Source organism: Monodon monoceros, unplaced genomic scaffold, assembly GCF_005190385.1.
Source record: "Monodon monoceros isolate NGI ecotype Baffin Bay Population unplaced genomic scaffold, NGI_Narwhal_1 Super_Scaffold_21, whole genome shotgun sequence".
In the NCBI taxonomy this organism is placed as follows: Eukaryota; Metazoa; Chordata; class Mammalia; order Artiodactyla; family Monodontidae; genus Monodon; species Monodon monoceros.
In genome coordinates, this window is record NW_021703778.1 from 137,575,633 (window position 1) to 137,591,837 (window position 16,205).

Genomic DNA, 16,205 nt, shown 5'->3' on the forward strand with positions numbered 1-16,205 from the left:
AAGGCCCTGCTCTCAGTCCTCCCCAGGCAGGGGCGCCGCCTTAGCCTGGGGCGAACCTCACTCGAGGAGACCTGGGCTTAGTTGTCTACAAAAACCAGACGATGGAGGTGCGTTCGGCAAACGGTCAGAATTGAATTCCGGCTCCCCCCACAGATATCTAGGTATAGGAAAGTTCCACCGCACCACCTCTAATTGGTTGGCTGGAAAATAAATAGCCGTCCTGCGGAGGAAGCGGTCCTGCCCTGGGTGGGATCCCCAGAGGAGAGGCTGGAGGCTGGTAGCTACCATGGCTTGGAAAGGATAACCTGGTACTTCGCCCACTTCCTCCGAAGGGTGGGGTCAGGATTAGAGTTGCTGTCTAACTCCTCTGAAAGATTGGGGCTGCCTTGGGCACCAGTTTATTGTGGTCTAAGTCCCAGTTAATCAGTAAATTACTATGGTGAGATGACACAGGCTCCTAGCCTTCCTCTCTTCTTTCCCTTCCTTCCTTTCTCCCCTACTTTCCTCCCTTCCTTCCTTTCTAGTGAAACTACACCCCAAAACAATCAAAAAAGATAAAATCCTGGCTTCAAGTTAAAAAAAAAAAAACAAAACAGTTTAAGACGCTACATCTTTATTGAATAGAGTTAAACAGCAACTAGTGAGAATTATTGTTAAAAGTTCATTGTGACATGTGGATTGTAAATGGAACCTTTATCTTTGCCGCAATCGTTTCATTTTACAGCAGTTGGGATTACGATTAGGGATGTGGTACTGGAAAGATGAAACCAGAACTCTTGAATTCAGAAGGTAAATTTTAACAAAACTTTATTACAGCTTTTATGAACATTACGTGTGTTTGGGATAAAAAAAATTCAAGCAGCACAGAAGAGTATAAAGAATAAAATAGAGATCTGCTGCAATCGCAGCATGCAGAGATAACCATTTGGGCAGCCTTCCTGACATCCCCTTCTTATGACGTTTATCTGCTGCTCCTATGTATCAGACACCGTGCTCATCAGTTTACCAAGCCTTTGGAACAGCTGCGTGGTGTTAATCCACTTTTACAGGTGAAGAAGCTGATGTCAAAGGGTTAAGAAGGGTGCAGGAAACTAAGTGACTTGGCCAAATCACACAGCTCAGAGGTGATTAAGATGTTTTAAATCTAGGTCTACTTGGTTAACAGCCCATATTCTTAACTACTTTATAAAATTGCCTTTTTGAGTTATAGAAATAGAGTTTTACATTAATGGGACCATATATTATACCTGCTGCAGTAGACCGTAAATTTTACAAGGTAAAATTATTAGGTTAGAAAAACTAATTTTAATTCTCCATTGAGAAAAGACTGACTCTGTTAAAAGTGTTTATCACTAAACTAACAAAACTAGCCACTATCTGCTGTGCACCTGTTATATCGCAGGCATTTGCTTATTTTTCTGAGTCTTAAAACAGCCATGGAAAGTGAGCACTAATATTTCCATTTCATAGATGAAGAAACAAGGCTCAGGGAGACTAAGCCATTGAACCAAAGTCATCCAGCCAGTAAGCAGCAGAACTGACATTTTGAACCAAGATTTATCCAAGTCCTTTCCACTTTATACACTGTCTCCCTCTGATAGACCGCAAGACCTCAATGGCAGGAACTGTCTTAGTCATCTTCATGTCCCTGGAGCCATCTGCAGAACTTCACAGAGTAGGCACTCACCAAATGTTTATTGAACAAGTACAATCAACCAAATAGATTCAAGCAGAGGAAGACTAGAGGCACAGGGCCAATTAGAAGGCTAATTGTAGGAGGCTTATAAATAGTTATCCAGGTAAGAAACAGAGTCAGAGAGAAAAGGGTGCAGGACTAAGAAATATGCAAGAGATGAAATTGACAGGATGTTTGGATAGAATTGATTGATACCATATAGTGCCTGAAAGTGAAGGGAGAGGGAGAAGCAGGTGCTTAGGTTGGCTCCCAGGTGTCTGGCTTGGGTGATTTGTTGGCTGGGATTGCCCTTCCCCCATATACAGAATAAAAGAGGCAAAACTGGTGATGTGTTTGAGGTTGCTATAATGTGGACACATCTCTTAGGCTGTTGGTCAAATGGGGCTGGAGGTCAGAAAAGGAGTTGGCTGTGCAGATGTAATTTATAGTTACATTATAAATATAATTAAATATTTAATAGCACTTAAACATGAATAATTTAAAGGCTAACCATTATATTAAAGTCAAAATCAAAAGTTTACATTTCATGGAATATTTATTTCGGTGTTTGAGTAATCTGTCATTTCCACAGCAGTGAGTTCAATTTTTCTTCTCAGATATGTCACAGAAGATTCAGTCGAGTAGCTCCTGAAACATCATACTTAGTGAATGTGAGATAGTGACAAAGACAGCAAGATAGCTCTGAGATTAGACAGACAGGATAATCACAGGAGTCAAAATATACACGGTAAAGCACAAGAAAATGTGGGTGCAAATTTTCAGTGCCAATATTTTCTTTTCTCAGTCTTCGTATATATATAAAGGCCATCTCAATCCTCTCTTCTTATGATAAAAATTGCACCATACTTTTTACATACTGATCTTTATAAATGAAGTTATTTTGTAGTATTTTTCAAACTAATTTTTCAGTGCTAATCTAATAATAACCCACCCCAAGTGGCACTTTTTCCTGTATGATCCTACTAACAAATTTACAGATATCAGTTTCACACTGACTTTGTTATTCATAAAACATTCATATTCATAAACTAAAGTTTCTTTTGGTTCGTTACCAAATTATTCTTTAAAATGGCTTGATTGATTTCCCATGTATATTCCCCACTTGATTTTGGAGAATATACATGGGATGGTATGATTTAAAAGGTAGATTGTGTGACATAATGTTGAATGAAAAAGGCCAGACACAAAAATGTAAATATTGTATGATTTTATTTATATAAAAGTTTACAGTAACAGACAAAAGAAAAGAACTCTATTGATAGAGGTCAGAATAGTGGTTACTTTTTGCGGGTTATCAACTGGCAGGGGAAAGTACAAGAGAACCTTCTGAGGTGTTGGAAATGGACTATATATCGATCTGGGTGGTGGTTACATGGGTATATACATAGTAGAAAATTCATCAAGGGGAGGGGGAAGGGTAAGCTGTGACAAAGCGAGAGAGTGGCATGGACATATATACACTACCAAACGTAAAATAGATAGCTAGTGGGAAGCAGCCGCATAGCACAGGGAGATCAGCTCGGTGCTTTGTGACCACCTCGAGGGGTGGGGTAGGGAGGGTGGGAGGGAGGGAGACGCAAGAGGGAAGAGATATGGGGACATATGTATATGTATAACTGATTCACTTTGTTATAAAGCAGAAACTAACACACCATTGTAAAGCAATTATACTCCAATAAAGATGTTAAAAAAAAAAAAGAAAATTCATCAAGCTGTCCACTTAAGATTTATGTGCTTTACTGCATAAATGGAAGCTCTACCTCAATTTAAACAGTGTAAAAATAAAACCCCCCAAACACCAGACTGTGTCAAGTACACAAACTGGGTGTAGTTAAAGATGGGGAAAGGACTACCATGAAGAATAGATGGGGGCAACCTTTTCATAGTGGAGCTGCTTTGTGTTTAAGCAACTGTGTGGCAAACCCGAGTATTAGGATTACCTTGGGAGTCCAGCTGCTAGGGGTGAGGTTAAGGAAAAGGAAAGCAGACTTTTGTATGTTTTAGGCCAAAGTTAATGTTTGGCTTTGTTGGAAATGTAGATACTGATTCCCTTTTAAAGTCTAAGCATGTCCCATCACACATTAAAATGTAGGTCTGAAGTCAGAGAGGACTCATGAGCTGGAACATGCTCTTTTTTTTTTCAGACACAATGCTGCAGACACTATGTCACCCCAATTCATGGTGATGAGACAGGGCTGAGGCAGAGAAGGTGGAGAGGAGACAGTGGTAAGAATGGAAGCTGCAGAGGCAGAGGCTTGTTCAGTCACTGTTCTCACACCAGTTCTGTTTGGTGTCACTCCACAAACCTTTGTGAGCATGTGTCATGGGATTGCATCTGTGCTCTAGAAAGCCCTCTCCCATAGTAACGTGGAGGGGCAAGATTAGAACTCGGGAGACAAGACAATTATGCATTACTCTAAGGGGGAGATGGAGACTTGCAGGAGAACAGAGTCAAAGAGTCATGCTAAAGGCAACTCAGATAAATCCGGCCTTGTGTGCAGGGGGAAGTAGCTGGTAAGACTGGCTGTGAGACAAAGGGAGGAAGGAGGCAAGAACGTCTGGGTCACTGAGTGGGTGACAGCATTGTCTATTGAGACAAGGAAGGTGGCAGATCCGGTATGTTTATGGAGGGGTGAAAGGTAACAAGGTTACTTTTTCAGTGTGCAGAATTTGAGATATAGTCGGCCCTTGGTATCTGCAGGGGATTGGTTCTAAGACACCCCCGCCCCCTGCGGGTCCCAAAATGTGCAGATGCTCAAGTCCCTTATATAAAATGACATAGTACAGTCGGCCCTGTGTATCTGCGCGTTCCACAGGCTGACTGGACCTGCCTGTGAGATGTCCAGGTCAAGAATTCAGTAAGCAGGGGTTTGGTTTTCCTGAGAGGGGCCGGTGCAGAATTACAGTGGAAAGTGAACTGACTGAGGCCAGAAGCCTAGGAAATACCTACTTCTAAAAATTATGAAATAAGTTTTAAAATATCATATTATTTTTAAAAACCAGAAAATACCATTAAGCGAAAACAACCAAAAAAACTTGACAATCCCACATAAAGAGTATGACTGTTAACATGGTAACAGTTATTGTATAGCTTTCCAAATCTTCTTTTATGTATGTATACACACACATACATTTTTAACTTACTCTCCATTTCCGTATCTTTTTTCCTCATTACAAAGTTGCACATACTTGTTGAAAAACAAGTATATAAATGTACAAAGTAGAAAGTGGGGGGTTCTGCCACAGTTCTGCCCCCAAAGACCACCGGTGCACCAGTGTTAAGGCTTACCACCTTATTTTTATTTTTTTGTGTTCAACATACTGATTATATTTATTTTACATTCTGTGACTGATAATTCCAGTACCTGAAATCATTGTACATCTGACTTTGTTGCCAGCTTTTTTTTCTCTTATAGTGTTATTTTTAAAATTTTAACTAAATATAAATATTTAAAACTTTTTATATTGGAAGATTTCAAACATAAACAGAAGTAGGGAGAATGGGATAATGAACCCTCACATACCCATAGCATAGCATCAACAGTCACCAAATTAAGGTCAACTTTGTATCATCTATACCCTCATCTTCTCCACCCCTTGATTATTTTGAAGTAAATTCCAGATATCATATCATTTCATCTATAAGTATTTCAGTACATATCTCAAAAAAAATAGGCACTCTATTAAAAACTATAACTAAATTACTATTTACTGGCCTAAAAATACAAAAGGTAATTTCTTAACATTGTCACATATGCAGTTTGTATCCAGATGTCTCCTATTGTCTAATATTTTAAAAGTTTGTTCCAGTCAGGATCCACACAATTTCCATACATTGCAGTTGGTTTGATATGTCTCTTAATCCGTGTGTATGTCTTAAGGTTTTGAAAGGTATCTTCACGTGGCCCTCAGGAATAGCAGACAGGCAAAGAAAGAGGAGCTAACTGAAGAGAAAGCATGATTAGAAGGGTCAGGAGGAAAGCCCTGAGACACACAAAGACCTTCAAAGGCAAAATAAGAAAGGGAATTTGAGTGGGGAGTGGTCAGCAATGTCAGATGCTAAAGAGAGCTCAGGATGGGGCAAAAAGAAGCCTTTGGATTTAGGGGTCGCTGGGGACTTAGGTGAGAAGCCATTTCAGGAAGGCAGTGAGTAGAAATCAGATTACAGTAGCTAGAGGAGAAGAATCTGAGATAAAGAGTACTCTATTTTTGCTAGTTTCTCATCAGTAAGTTTACCAGTGAAAAAGGAAAGCGACAGTAGCCTTTAGGGGATCCAGTACTAAGGGAAGGGACTTTTGTTGCTTTTGTTATAAAGGTAGGAAAATTTTGAGTTTGTTTGGGTAGAAAAAAGAGATGGAAGAGAAGAGAAGGAAAGTGGGAATGGGATCAAGAGCGCAGATTAGCTTGGAAAAGGTAGAAGCAGAGTTTCCGCTGAGTATGGTGGGAAGGAAGTAATAGACACAGGAAAGCTTGGGAATTTGAAGGTGCAGGAAGATATATCTATGCCGCTCTCCTTACTGAAAGTAAACCAGACCCTCCCAGGCTACTACTGGGAGGAGAATCTTTTGGTAGCAGTGCTACCGACCCTGACTCATTCCCCCGAGATTGCTGCTCCCTTTCCAGCTCCCTCCTCAGTAACTGCCACCACTGCCACACTGGGCTGGGCCAGGGCTCCGGAAACCTGCATTCACCCAAATGCCCTGACCCAGTACCTAAATGGGGCATTTCCTGAAGCCAGTGGACAGGAGAGACAGGGAGGGCTTCCCAGGGGAGGCGCTGTCTAAGACCTGAGGAGGAGAAGGTGTTGGCAAGGCAAAGGGAGCTCTGGTTGTGGAGTAGGAGAGTGCGTTCTAGGCAGAAGGAACAGCACGTGCAGAGGCCCAGACACATCTGAGACTGCAAGTGGTCAGTACGCTGGGTGTAGAGCTCCAGGCGAGTGTTAAGAGAGGAAGTAGAAGTTTTAAACCAGGGCAAGATCGTGAAAGGTCTTACAGACCATGCTGACGAATTTAAACTTTATTCAGAGGCCACATGGGGTCGGGGGTGGGGGGGGATTGAAAGGTTTTAAATGGGGAAGTAATGGGCCAACCAACAAGGCATGCTTCTCTCTGACACAGTGTCTGTAGTCCTAGCCATTCATGTTGCAAGTGCCCCCTACTCCCAGCTGGGAGAGAACCAGCCGCCTGTCTGAGTGTTTGCCAAGGTCGTGGACTCCCCTGAGGACATACAGCCAAGGAAACTACACCTCCAGAAGCCTCGAACTTCTCTTGTTTTTCAACACAGCCTAACCAAAGACTCTAGTAACCACTGAAGAGCTCTAACTGGTGTGGAAGCCAGGAGTGGTCCAGCCCTCCGCATTTTAGTGATGGGTTCTAGGAGAAAATACGACTGCTTTTTCTCATTTATTTCAGGGCAAAGGGAAATGATGTGACTGTGCTGTGATATTAGGAAATCACATCAACACAGTGTGGTCTGTGATTCTAAATGTGTTGCCAGATTGAGAGGGAGACTACGGAGACCGGAAGAAGGTACAGATCTAGGTCAGACTGTGGTTTGGGAGCCAATCAGAGGTGCAGTTCAAAGGACAATTTTTAATTATTACTAGTGATGCTTCTTAGTGATTCCAAATGCACTGTGAACATAGGCTGCTTTTAGAGCTATGGCAGGACACTCACAAAGAGACATCCATCTCACCATCTGATCCGGAGAATGACTTCAGTCAAGTGAAAAGCCATTCAGGCAAGTGTGGGAAGACGTGTCCAGAGGTCAGAGAATAAGGACTAGAGGTTTCGCAGTAAATGCCAGACTACTGGCTAAGAGCAGGCACTACCTGCCACAAGTTTCAAATACTGAGACATGGTCAGCCTCTCTGAGCCTTAGTTCTCCATCAGTAAAATGATAGCCATGTACCAGATGATCTTTTAGATGTCTTCTAACCCCCAAATTCTATGATCTTATGATTTTATAATTCTAAGTTCATTTGACTTAGTTCATAGACCTGATCCAAATGTATCCTTTCCTTATCTTAAGGCTCTCTTGTCTCAAATCAACTCAGGCAAACTAACTAATAGGGCAAAAAATGTTGAATTATAGGGATGGGACTGAGGCAAGGTTAGGAGGGAAGCAATTTCATTTGACACTAACTGAAATTGGGTGTTTCTATCTATATTCCCTCATCTTCTAGAGAAGAGAAACCCTGGGAAGGGCTGGTGACCTGAGTTTTCTTTAGCCTGTTAGGAAAGTTAACAGCCAATGGCTTGTAAGTGGCCAAAATGTTGTGACGGTCCAAGAGAAAACTGAAAACAACTTTGTGTTCTTGTTTAGGGTGGTTCTATTAATGCCACACATTAGATATCCAGCAAGTAGAATGGACTTCAGAGAGCTCTTAGAAAATGTCTGAATGTTTGGGGGAATTGAGGATTTTGTTAAAGGCTATCTAAATGGCCTGTCAACAGAATGTATCAACAATGTACTGTTTCTTCCTCTATCAACTTTTTTTTTAGGAACGCAGATAATCAATACATTCTTGTTATTAAAATAACCTGAAATAATACAGAAGTATACAGCTGTGGAAGATAGCTCTCTTCATCACTATGCCTCCTCTCTGCCCCATCTCTCTTTGGAGGTACCCACCAACACCATTTGGTATCCTTTCATTTCTTTTTTCCTGCCACCTCCTCAGTATTTCAGCACACCTTCCCTCTAAATACCCAATTCTTGGAGACCAGTGATAAGAAGAGGACAAGAAAGAATGAAAAGTTTAGAAATTTCTACATCCACTAACCAACTTGGTGCCAGTGGTCTGAAAAGAAAGAAAAATACAAAAAATCATTCCCTTGAGGTGATATCATGTATATGCTTTTAGATTCTAACCTAGTCTACAACCTGAATATTGCCAGGATGTTGGCAAAAACTCCTGGAAGAAGAAAGTACCAAACTGGTTAACTTTATCATTCCCATGGGAGGTACTTCTCTAAAATGATGATTTTGTGGGTAACCAATCCCAGAAAAATTTTAAAGGAAGTTGTTTCAAAACTGTTGTGTTGACAAAGAGATGATAAAGAGTATATATGCATGATTAGGGAATGACTAAAATCTGGGGAAAAGTGCGTCTACTTACTATATCTATGCTTAAACTTAACAGAGAGACATGTAACTGTGAGCAGAGATTAAGCTTCTGGGTGGTGTTATCAACATGGCATTGTTTCAGGCAGAAAAATAAACGTCATAATCCACAATGGTCACCAAACCAATGTATTTGGTAGACACCACAATTCTAGAAAATGAACTCTCTATGAGGCAGGAACCACATCCTTCTAGTCTTCAAAACGCTTTTCTCTGTTTTCCTATTAAGCATTTGCTGATAATCCTGAGAGTCTGTGCATTGACTGTAATCACGCACCACTTATTTTCAATGTTATAGCAATGCCTGACACAGAGTATGGCCTCAGTACACATTTATTTGTTGCTTAATTGTGGTCCATTGTTAGTTAGGCCCATTACTGCTTGGTAATGCTTGCACAAAAACTATAGAGTCAAAGCAACCCTGAGTTAAGTAAAGGGTCCTGAAACCTTCTTCGAGATCCTCAAGCTTCTAGAAGAGTCCACAGCAGTGATAACGAGGTGGCTGCTTGGGGGGCAGGACTGCCTGGTGGGTAAACACATGGCTCTGTGGCTAGAGAACCTGTGCCCGGTCCTGGCTTTGGCACTTGTTAAGTGATCTTGGTCCAGTTACTTAATATCTTTCTAAGGTTCAATCTTTCTCATATGTAAAAATTGTAATAATAGTAATATTTTCCTAATAGAGTTGCTGTGAAGATTGAATGAGGTCATGCTTAGAAGCACATAACAAGTACTCAGTAAATCAAAAAATCCTTCCAAACTGATCACGAGCTTTCTGTTTCTTCTGAAGTTACTGCAGCATTTTCAGATGGAAATGTTTTGTGTATGGTGGTATTCAGGGGGATAGTGATACGTAAAGGCTGAATATAAAGTCTGATCTTTTCATCTTTTTTAGATGATTGTACTACATGTAAATACATGAATTAAGTACAGCTGTGCCTCAGATTCTCTCCAGGACACTCACAATATGTGCTGGTCCTCAGGTTCCATGAGCTATGGTCATGCTCTGATTAGTTTCCCCCGGGGAAAAGGTTAAGTTCCTAATTTTCTCATTTCTATTACAGTTTTACACCTGCAGTAGAACTCAGAGAAAGAGGAAAGAAAGGCAAAGCAGTTCACTTTGCTGAAATTGATGGTCCAGCTTTAGACAGGTAGCTTAACTTAGCACCATGGCAGTGTTGCTGATAGCACCTCTCAGCAGAATGGCTTAAGCCTCTGCAGACGCTAAGAAAATATCATTCCCATCATCCTAGGTTGAAATGCAAATAGCCATCAAGGAAGGAACATGCACTATTTCACAATTATGGTGGGAGTTACAATCATCCCAATAATGTATCCCTGTGATAATTTGGCTATTAGCAAATTTTCAGCTTCTTTAAAAAAAATGAAAATGATAGCTATGCCAAAAATAGATGATTTAAATGATCTATTTTGGATCAAATTGGTATTTACCTTTTATGTAAGGCAGTGTGCATTCCTCCTACCCCTAGCATAATAAATACAATGTTTAATAAAATGTATTCCAAAATGATCCTACATTAAATGAAACCCACACATGACACTCAGGGTCTCCTTACTTTATAGTAAACACCTCATGTGCCTCAGGGTAGATAAAATACAACTAAAACCTTTCAAAGCACTACTATAGACTGTTATATCCCCAAAACAGGTTGACAGATAAAAGGTTTGCTTTAAGAGACGACAAGTCACCCAAAGGCTTAGAGAAACGAAGTCAGCAGGGCAACGTTACACTCCACGATGCTAAACGTGAGTAACTGCTTCATCATCCTTACATGTATTACCTGGTGTCAACCTCTAAGGCAGCTCTTTGTCCCTCTTTCAATTGTCCATCTTCTCTCCTTTCAGTTGTTGCTTTGCTTTTGCTACAAGATACTGAGATGCAGCATATCTGTTCTTTTACAACATTTCTGAGGTATGTAATGCTTGTGAGACATTTTAGATCTTTTATTTTGAAATCATCCCATCTGATAAATGAAGACAAATCTGATCTTTGGAGAAAGGGCTGGCTCTATGCAAGCCATTCTCTCAGGATTCAGTTTCCAAGACTGAGACCAAAGAGAGGAAGCCAGAAGTTACAGGAGCCCCAAATGAAGTCCAGGGCAAGGAGTATGGTGAGCACGTCGTCAGAGTCCCATTGAGACTGCGCTATGTATATGTTGGTTAAAGGGTATACTCATTTACTGAAGATCAGTTTTCTCCACTAGTTAGGTTTGGCAGCCCCAACAAGTACTAAGTGTGTGACTCTGGGTGAGCTTTTTGATCTTCCTGAGCCTCAGTTTCCTTGGATACAAAATTGGAAGTAATGGTGTCTCCACGTGGCGGTACGTGGAAGGTGCTTCTCCTGGCAGCTGCACTTGTAAGTGCTCAGTGAGAGTTGGGTATCCTATGCTGTGGGCAGCGCTCACAGATTCCCTCAGCATTCAGTAAAGGCTGCATATGGCAAACACCTGAGATTCTCTGCCTGAAGCTTTATTCTATGGCAGGAGCACACTCAGCCTGCCTGCAGGGCTACAGGACAAGCTTGGGGCACTAGGAAGTCAGTGCCCGAGAAGCAGCCTCCAATCAGTGATATGCTGGAGGGAGAGTTGGTAGATAAATATCCCAGCTTCCATCTGTCAGGATAACTCTAAGTTTTCTACGCTGTCTCCTAGAGTCCCTCATGGTACTGAACTACATTGGTCCACAGTGATAATGAACTTGTTAACACCCCCTTTCCATCTCACCTCCCCACTCCCCTACTGATGTTTGTTGTGATCACTTCCTTGTAAACTACTTACTCGCAAATCTGTCTCATGGTGTGTTTCTGGGAGAACCCAACCTAGGACAGGTAGTTATCAATACTGTGAAAAAAAAGTCTGCAATGGTCATCTTCATCTTGCTCTCAAGGTATGGTTAAGGAATGCATGCCAGAGTAAGAATTTCCATTTGGGGCTAGAAAGGAAGCAGCAAAAATCTTGTAAGAATATTTAGAAAGAAAGCAAAGCCTTCTAGTTTTAAAACAAATGAGATAGGATTGTAAATCGATGCAGTCTTTTTGGAGAGCAAAACTTATGAAACTTTAATGTGCAGATATTCTATGTCCTAGCAATTTCACTTCTAGGAAGTTACTCAGAGATGTGGCTATAAGAATAATTACTGCAGCATTGTCTATAATATTTTTTAAAAACCCAAATATCCATCAGTAGAGGATTAGTTAAATAAATTATGAGCTATAGCATACTTTATCCACCTGTTTAAAAAAGTGAGGAAAATCTATACATGGTATCATGGAAAGAGGTCCATGTTACACAGGTAAGTGACAGAAGCAAGTTGCAAAGACTTGTATATACTGCATTATCCCATTTGTTACCAAAAAAAAAAAGTAAGACATATATTCATGCATATGTATGTGTGCTGGTGGGGGAGGACCTTATATGTGATTGCCTATGCTCTAGAAGGTTTAGGACGGATTCATGCCAAACTCTTAACAGTGGCTACCACTAAGGAGTAGGATGGTGACAAAGGAGTGAGGGGAGAGTCTTTTTACTTGTTACATTTGTGTACTTTTTTTTTTTTTTTTTTTTGCGGTACGTGGGCCTCTCACTGTTGTGGCCTCTCCCGTTGCGGAGTACAGGCTCCGGACGCGCAGGCTCAGCGGCCATGGCTCACGGGCCCAGCCGCTCCGCGGCATGTGGGAACTTCCCGGACCGGGGCACGAACCCATGTCCCCTGCATCGGCAGGCGGACTCTCAACCACTGCGCCACCAGGGAAGCCCACATTTGTGTACATTTTTTAAACAACAACAAAAAATTACCTGTATTATAAAAACACTTTAAAAATGAAAACTAATTGGTAAGCAAAACTATAATTCAGTTGTGACCTCTCAAAAAATTTTGTTTACGAAAATCAGGTTTCTTATATCTTCAACAGTTATAGTAGATAGAATTTTAAATGGTAAATTAGTTGTGTGATGGGTATGGTAACATGTGTTTCTACTTATTCTTGTGTGCCCATATATTTTTTTATGACAAGCTTTATGTTTGAAATATGTTTTCATTATTTTCTTTTAATTTCCCCATAGGAATAAGAATCTTGACAATTTCCTCATGGCATTGTTGTACTATTTATATTATTACTTGGAAAAAATCTCACAGGAAAAGAAACCCAAAAGCTGTGTGGTGTAAGTAGAATTTTGTAGTGTACTTTATTTTTATTGATTGATTTATTTATTTTTGGCCATGCCACGCAGCTTCCGGGATGTTAGTTCCCCGACCTGGGATCGAACCCGGGGCCCTGGCAGTGAAAGCACCGAGTCCTAACCACTGGACTGCCAGGGAATTCCCTGTAGTGCACTTTAATGCTTTATCACTGCCAGTATTAAAACTAACTTTTGTCTAGGGTAAAGAGATGATGGAAATTTAAAAATCTTGGAGTATGCTAAAACATTTTACAGGAAGGGGTTCATCAGTTTTAAGTCTCACTGAATAATTCAGATGGGTATTCTGTTAACTAAATATTGCAAATAATGTAGACCAGCACTGCCCAATAGAAGAGTATGCCCAATATGTGAGAGCCATATATGTAATTTAAACTTTTCTGATGCCATATTTTTTAAATGTAAAAAGATACAGGTGAAATTAATTTTAACAAGATATTTTATTTAACCCAATGACTCAAAAATATTATCATTGCAACCTGTAGTCAATACTAGGAAGTTATTGATGAAATACTTTACTTTTTTGTAGTAAGTGTTTGAAATGGTGTCTATTTTACAAATACAATATACCTCAATTCAGACTAGCCACAGTCAGTGCTCAGTAGCTACATGTGGCTCACAGCTACCATATTGGACAGTGCAGATAGAGATATTGTTTCTGTGTTTGTCTTGCTTACAAAGTTCTTGCTAAAGGGTTTGTAAGCATCTAATGAAAAAAACTAAGAATTTAAAAAATTAACAGATATGACCAAAATGATATTATATATCATAAAAGAAAACGACTTCTTAGGCTACATGTGAAGAATTTAATCACTTTAGGTGGAGGTGGCTCAGAGCTATACAGGGCAAAAGTCTGGGAACTCAGAATCCAGAGCAGAACAATGCCTCTCAGGCTTGGTGACCTTTGCAAGCTATGGAACTTTCCCAGTGCCCAGGCTGCCCTCCCCACTATATGTGGAACCGACCCAGTGATTTTGCTGTTAGGAATGCTGGATAGAGTCATCAATTTGTTGTTGTAGAATGTTTTCAAAATGCAAGATCCTTGCATATAAACAGGCAGTTTGAAAAATTTTGTGGATAGATAAATGTCTTGGGATAGCAGTTTTGTAAAGAACCAAATAAATAATTCAAACACTACTACTACAGTAAAGCCATTATAATATGCAACATCTAGCAGAGCAGCCAGAGAACATGAAGTGTTTCTGTGGTAGCAAGCAAATGGGCTCAAGCCAGCTGTGGGCTCAGAAGGTTTGAGGAGTCTTAACTATTTCCAAAGAAGAAATTTATTAGATTTTGATAGCATATTAGCTTATATTTTGTATGTTTTTTTCTAATTCTGTGGATTGTTGCTAATCAAGCAGAGACGTTGTGGGGGGGTGGGATGAATTGGGAGATTGGGATTGACATACATACACTCTTGATACTATGTATAAAATAGATAACTAATGAGAACCTACTGTATAGCTCAGGGAACTCTACTCAGTGCTCTGTGGTGACATAAATGGGAAGGAAATCCAAAAAAGAGGGGATATGAGTATATGTATGGCTGATTAACTTTGCTGAACAGTAGAAACTAACACAATATTGTAAGGCAACTATACTCCAATAAAAATTTTTAAAAAAAGCAAAGACATTGTTTCATTTCTTAATTTATAGAAATAGATAACAGAAGAAAGGTTTCTTAGTTATTTTAAAAATATACTAAAGGGCTTCCCTGGTGGCGCAGTGGTTAAGAATCTGCCTGCCAATGCAGGGGACACGAGTTTGAGCCCTGGTCTGGGAAGATCCCACATGCTGCGGGGCAGCTAAGCCCGCATGCCACAACTACTGAAGCCCACGCACCTAGAGCCCATGCTCCGCAACAAAAGAAGCCACTGCAATGAGAAGCCTGTGCACCGCAACGAAGAGTAGCCCCTGCTCGCCACAACTAGAGAAAGCCCGCACACAGCAACGAAGACACAACGCAGCCATAAATAAATTTAAAAATTTATTAAAAAATAATAAAATAAAATATACTAAAAATTATTAGAACCCAGTGATATATGGTAGACTTTCATGGAAGGAATCAGTTACAGAATGACAAAGAAAAATCCAAGCCTTAAAATTAGTGGTTCTGTGGTGTGATTCTAAAAAAAGCATAACAACTTTTCATTTTCAAGCTTCCAGTAGTCAGTTGGTTTATTTATTATAATAGAAACAAATATAAATTACATTGAGATATCTGGATATAAATAACTTTAAGAAATAAATTAATTTCCGTCAAAATAGTGAGGTATAACATAGGGATAATAGTAGCATTCACTTTACAGTTATTGTCCAGATTAGATGAGTTAATGCATATTATCTTAGCCTAGTGGTTGGCCCTTGGAAGGAAAGCCTATAACCTGTGAGAGGAGAGCAGGAAGAGTTACAGAAGGATATTAAAGATACACTTTGATGGTCTTAGATGACTAAATGCCCTAATTCCAGAAGAAAAACCCTTATCCCCATTTAACAGATGATGAAACTAAGGCTCAGAGAGGTTAAATGGCTGTTGTACATGCCAAGTTAGTGATGGAGCTGAGGCTAGAATCCAGGTCTCTAACTCCAAAGTCTCTGCCTAAACCACTGTGTGGTGTCCCCACATCCCTTACCAATGAACTCGACTCTCTGTCCCTGAGTTTATCCATTTGTAATTAGGACTTACAGCTTCTGAACAAAGGTACAATTATGTATGCAGTTTTAAACATCATAAGTATTTTCAAGTTATTACAATCGTTGTAATCATAATTTTTAATGGTGGCATAACTGTCCATCAAGCTACTGTATGTTAATAACTTATTGACCTACCTATTAAGAAGCAATGTAGTATAGTGGCTAAGGGTACAGACTTTGGTGCCTGGCTTCAATCCCACGGGGGGACTCATATGTTAGGTTAATGTCAAATCCTTAAATAGTACTTGGCTCTATTACTACAGCCTGTATTACTACTCCTATTATCCCTCTATTTTATATATTTTGGGAGTCTCCAGTTTTTCTGATAGTCAAATAGATAAATAATAATTGCATTGAATATCTTCATGCATTAGATTTCTCCCCTAACTTTGGATGATCTTTTACAAAGAATAAATTTCCAGGAGAGATTGTTGGATCAAAGTTTATGACCAATTGTATGGCACTTGAAACTATTA

The 16,205-nt window shown here is 40.0% G+C and overlaps 1 protein-coding gene across 1 annotated transcript in view; it reads left to right on the forward strand.

Moving 5' to 3' along the window:
- The window catches only part of PPP1R36 (protein phosphatase 1 regulatory subunit 36), a 36,064-nt gene that overhangs the window by 5,642 nt on the left and 14,217 nt on the right, over positions 1-16,205 (forward strand). The window contains 6 exon segments of the mRNA XM_029237151.1: positions 715-789; positions 2,293-2,340; positions 9,883-9,969; positions 10,488-10,585; positions 10,685-10,751; positions 12,901-12,999. Of these exon segments, the coding sequence (XP_029092984.1) occupies positions 715-789; positions 2,293-2,340; positions 9,883-9,969; positions 10,488-10,585; positions 10,685-10,751; positions 12,901-12,999 (474 nt within the window).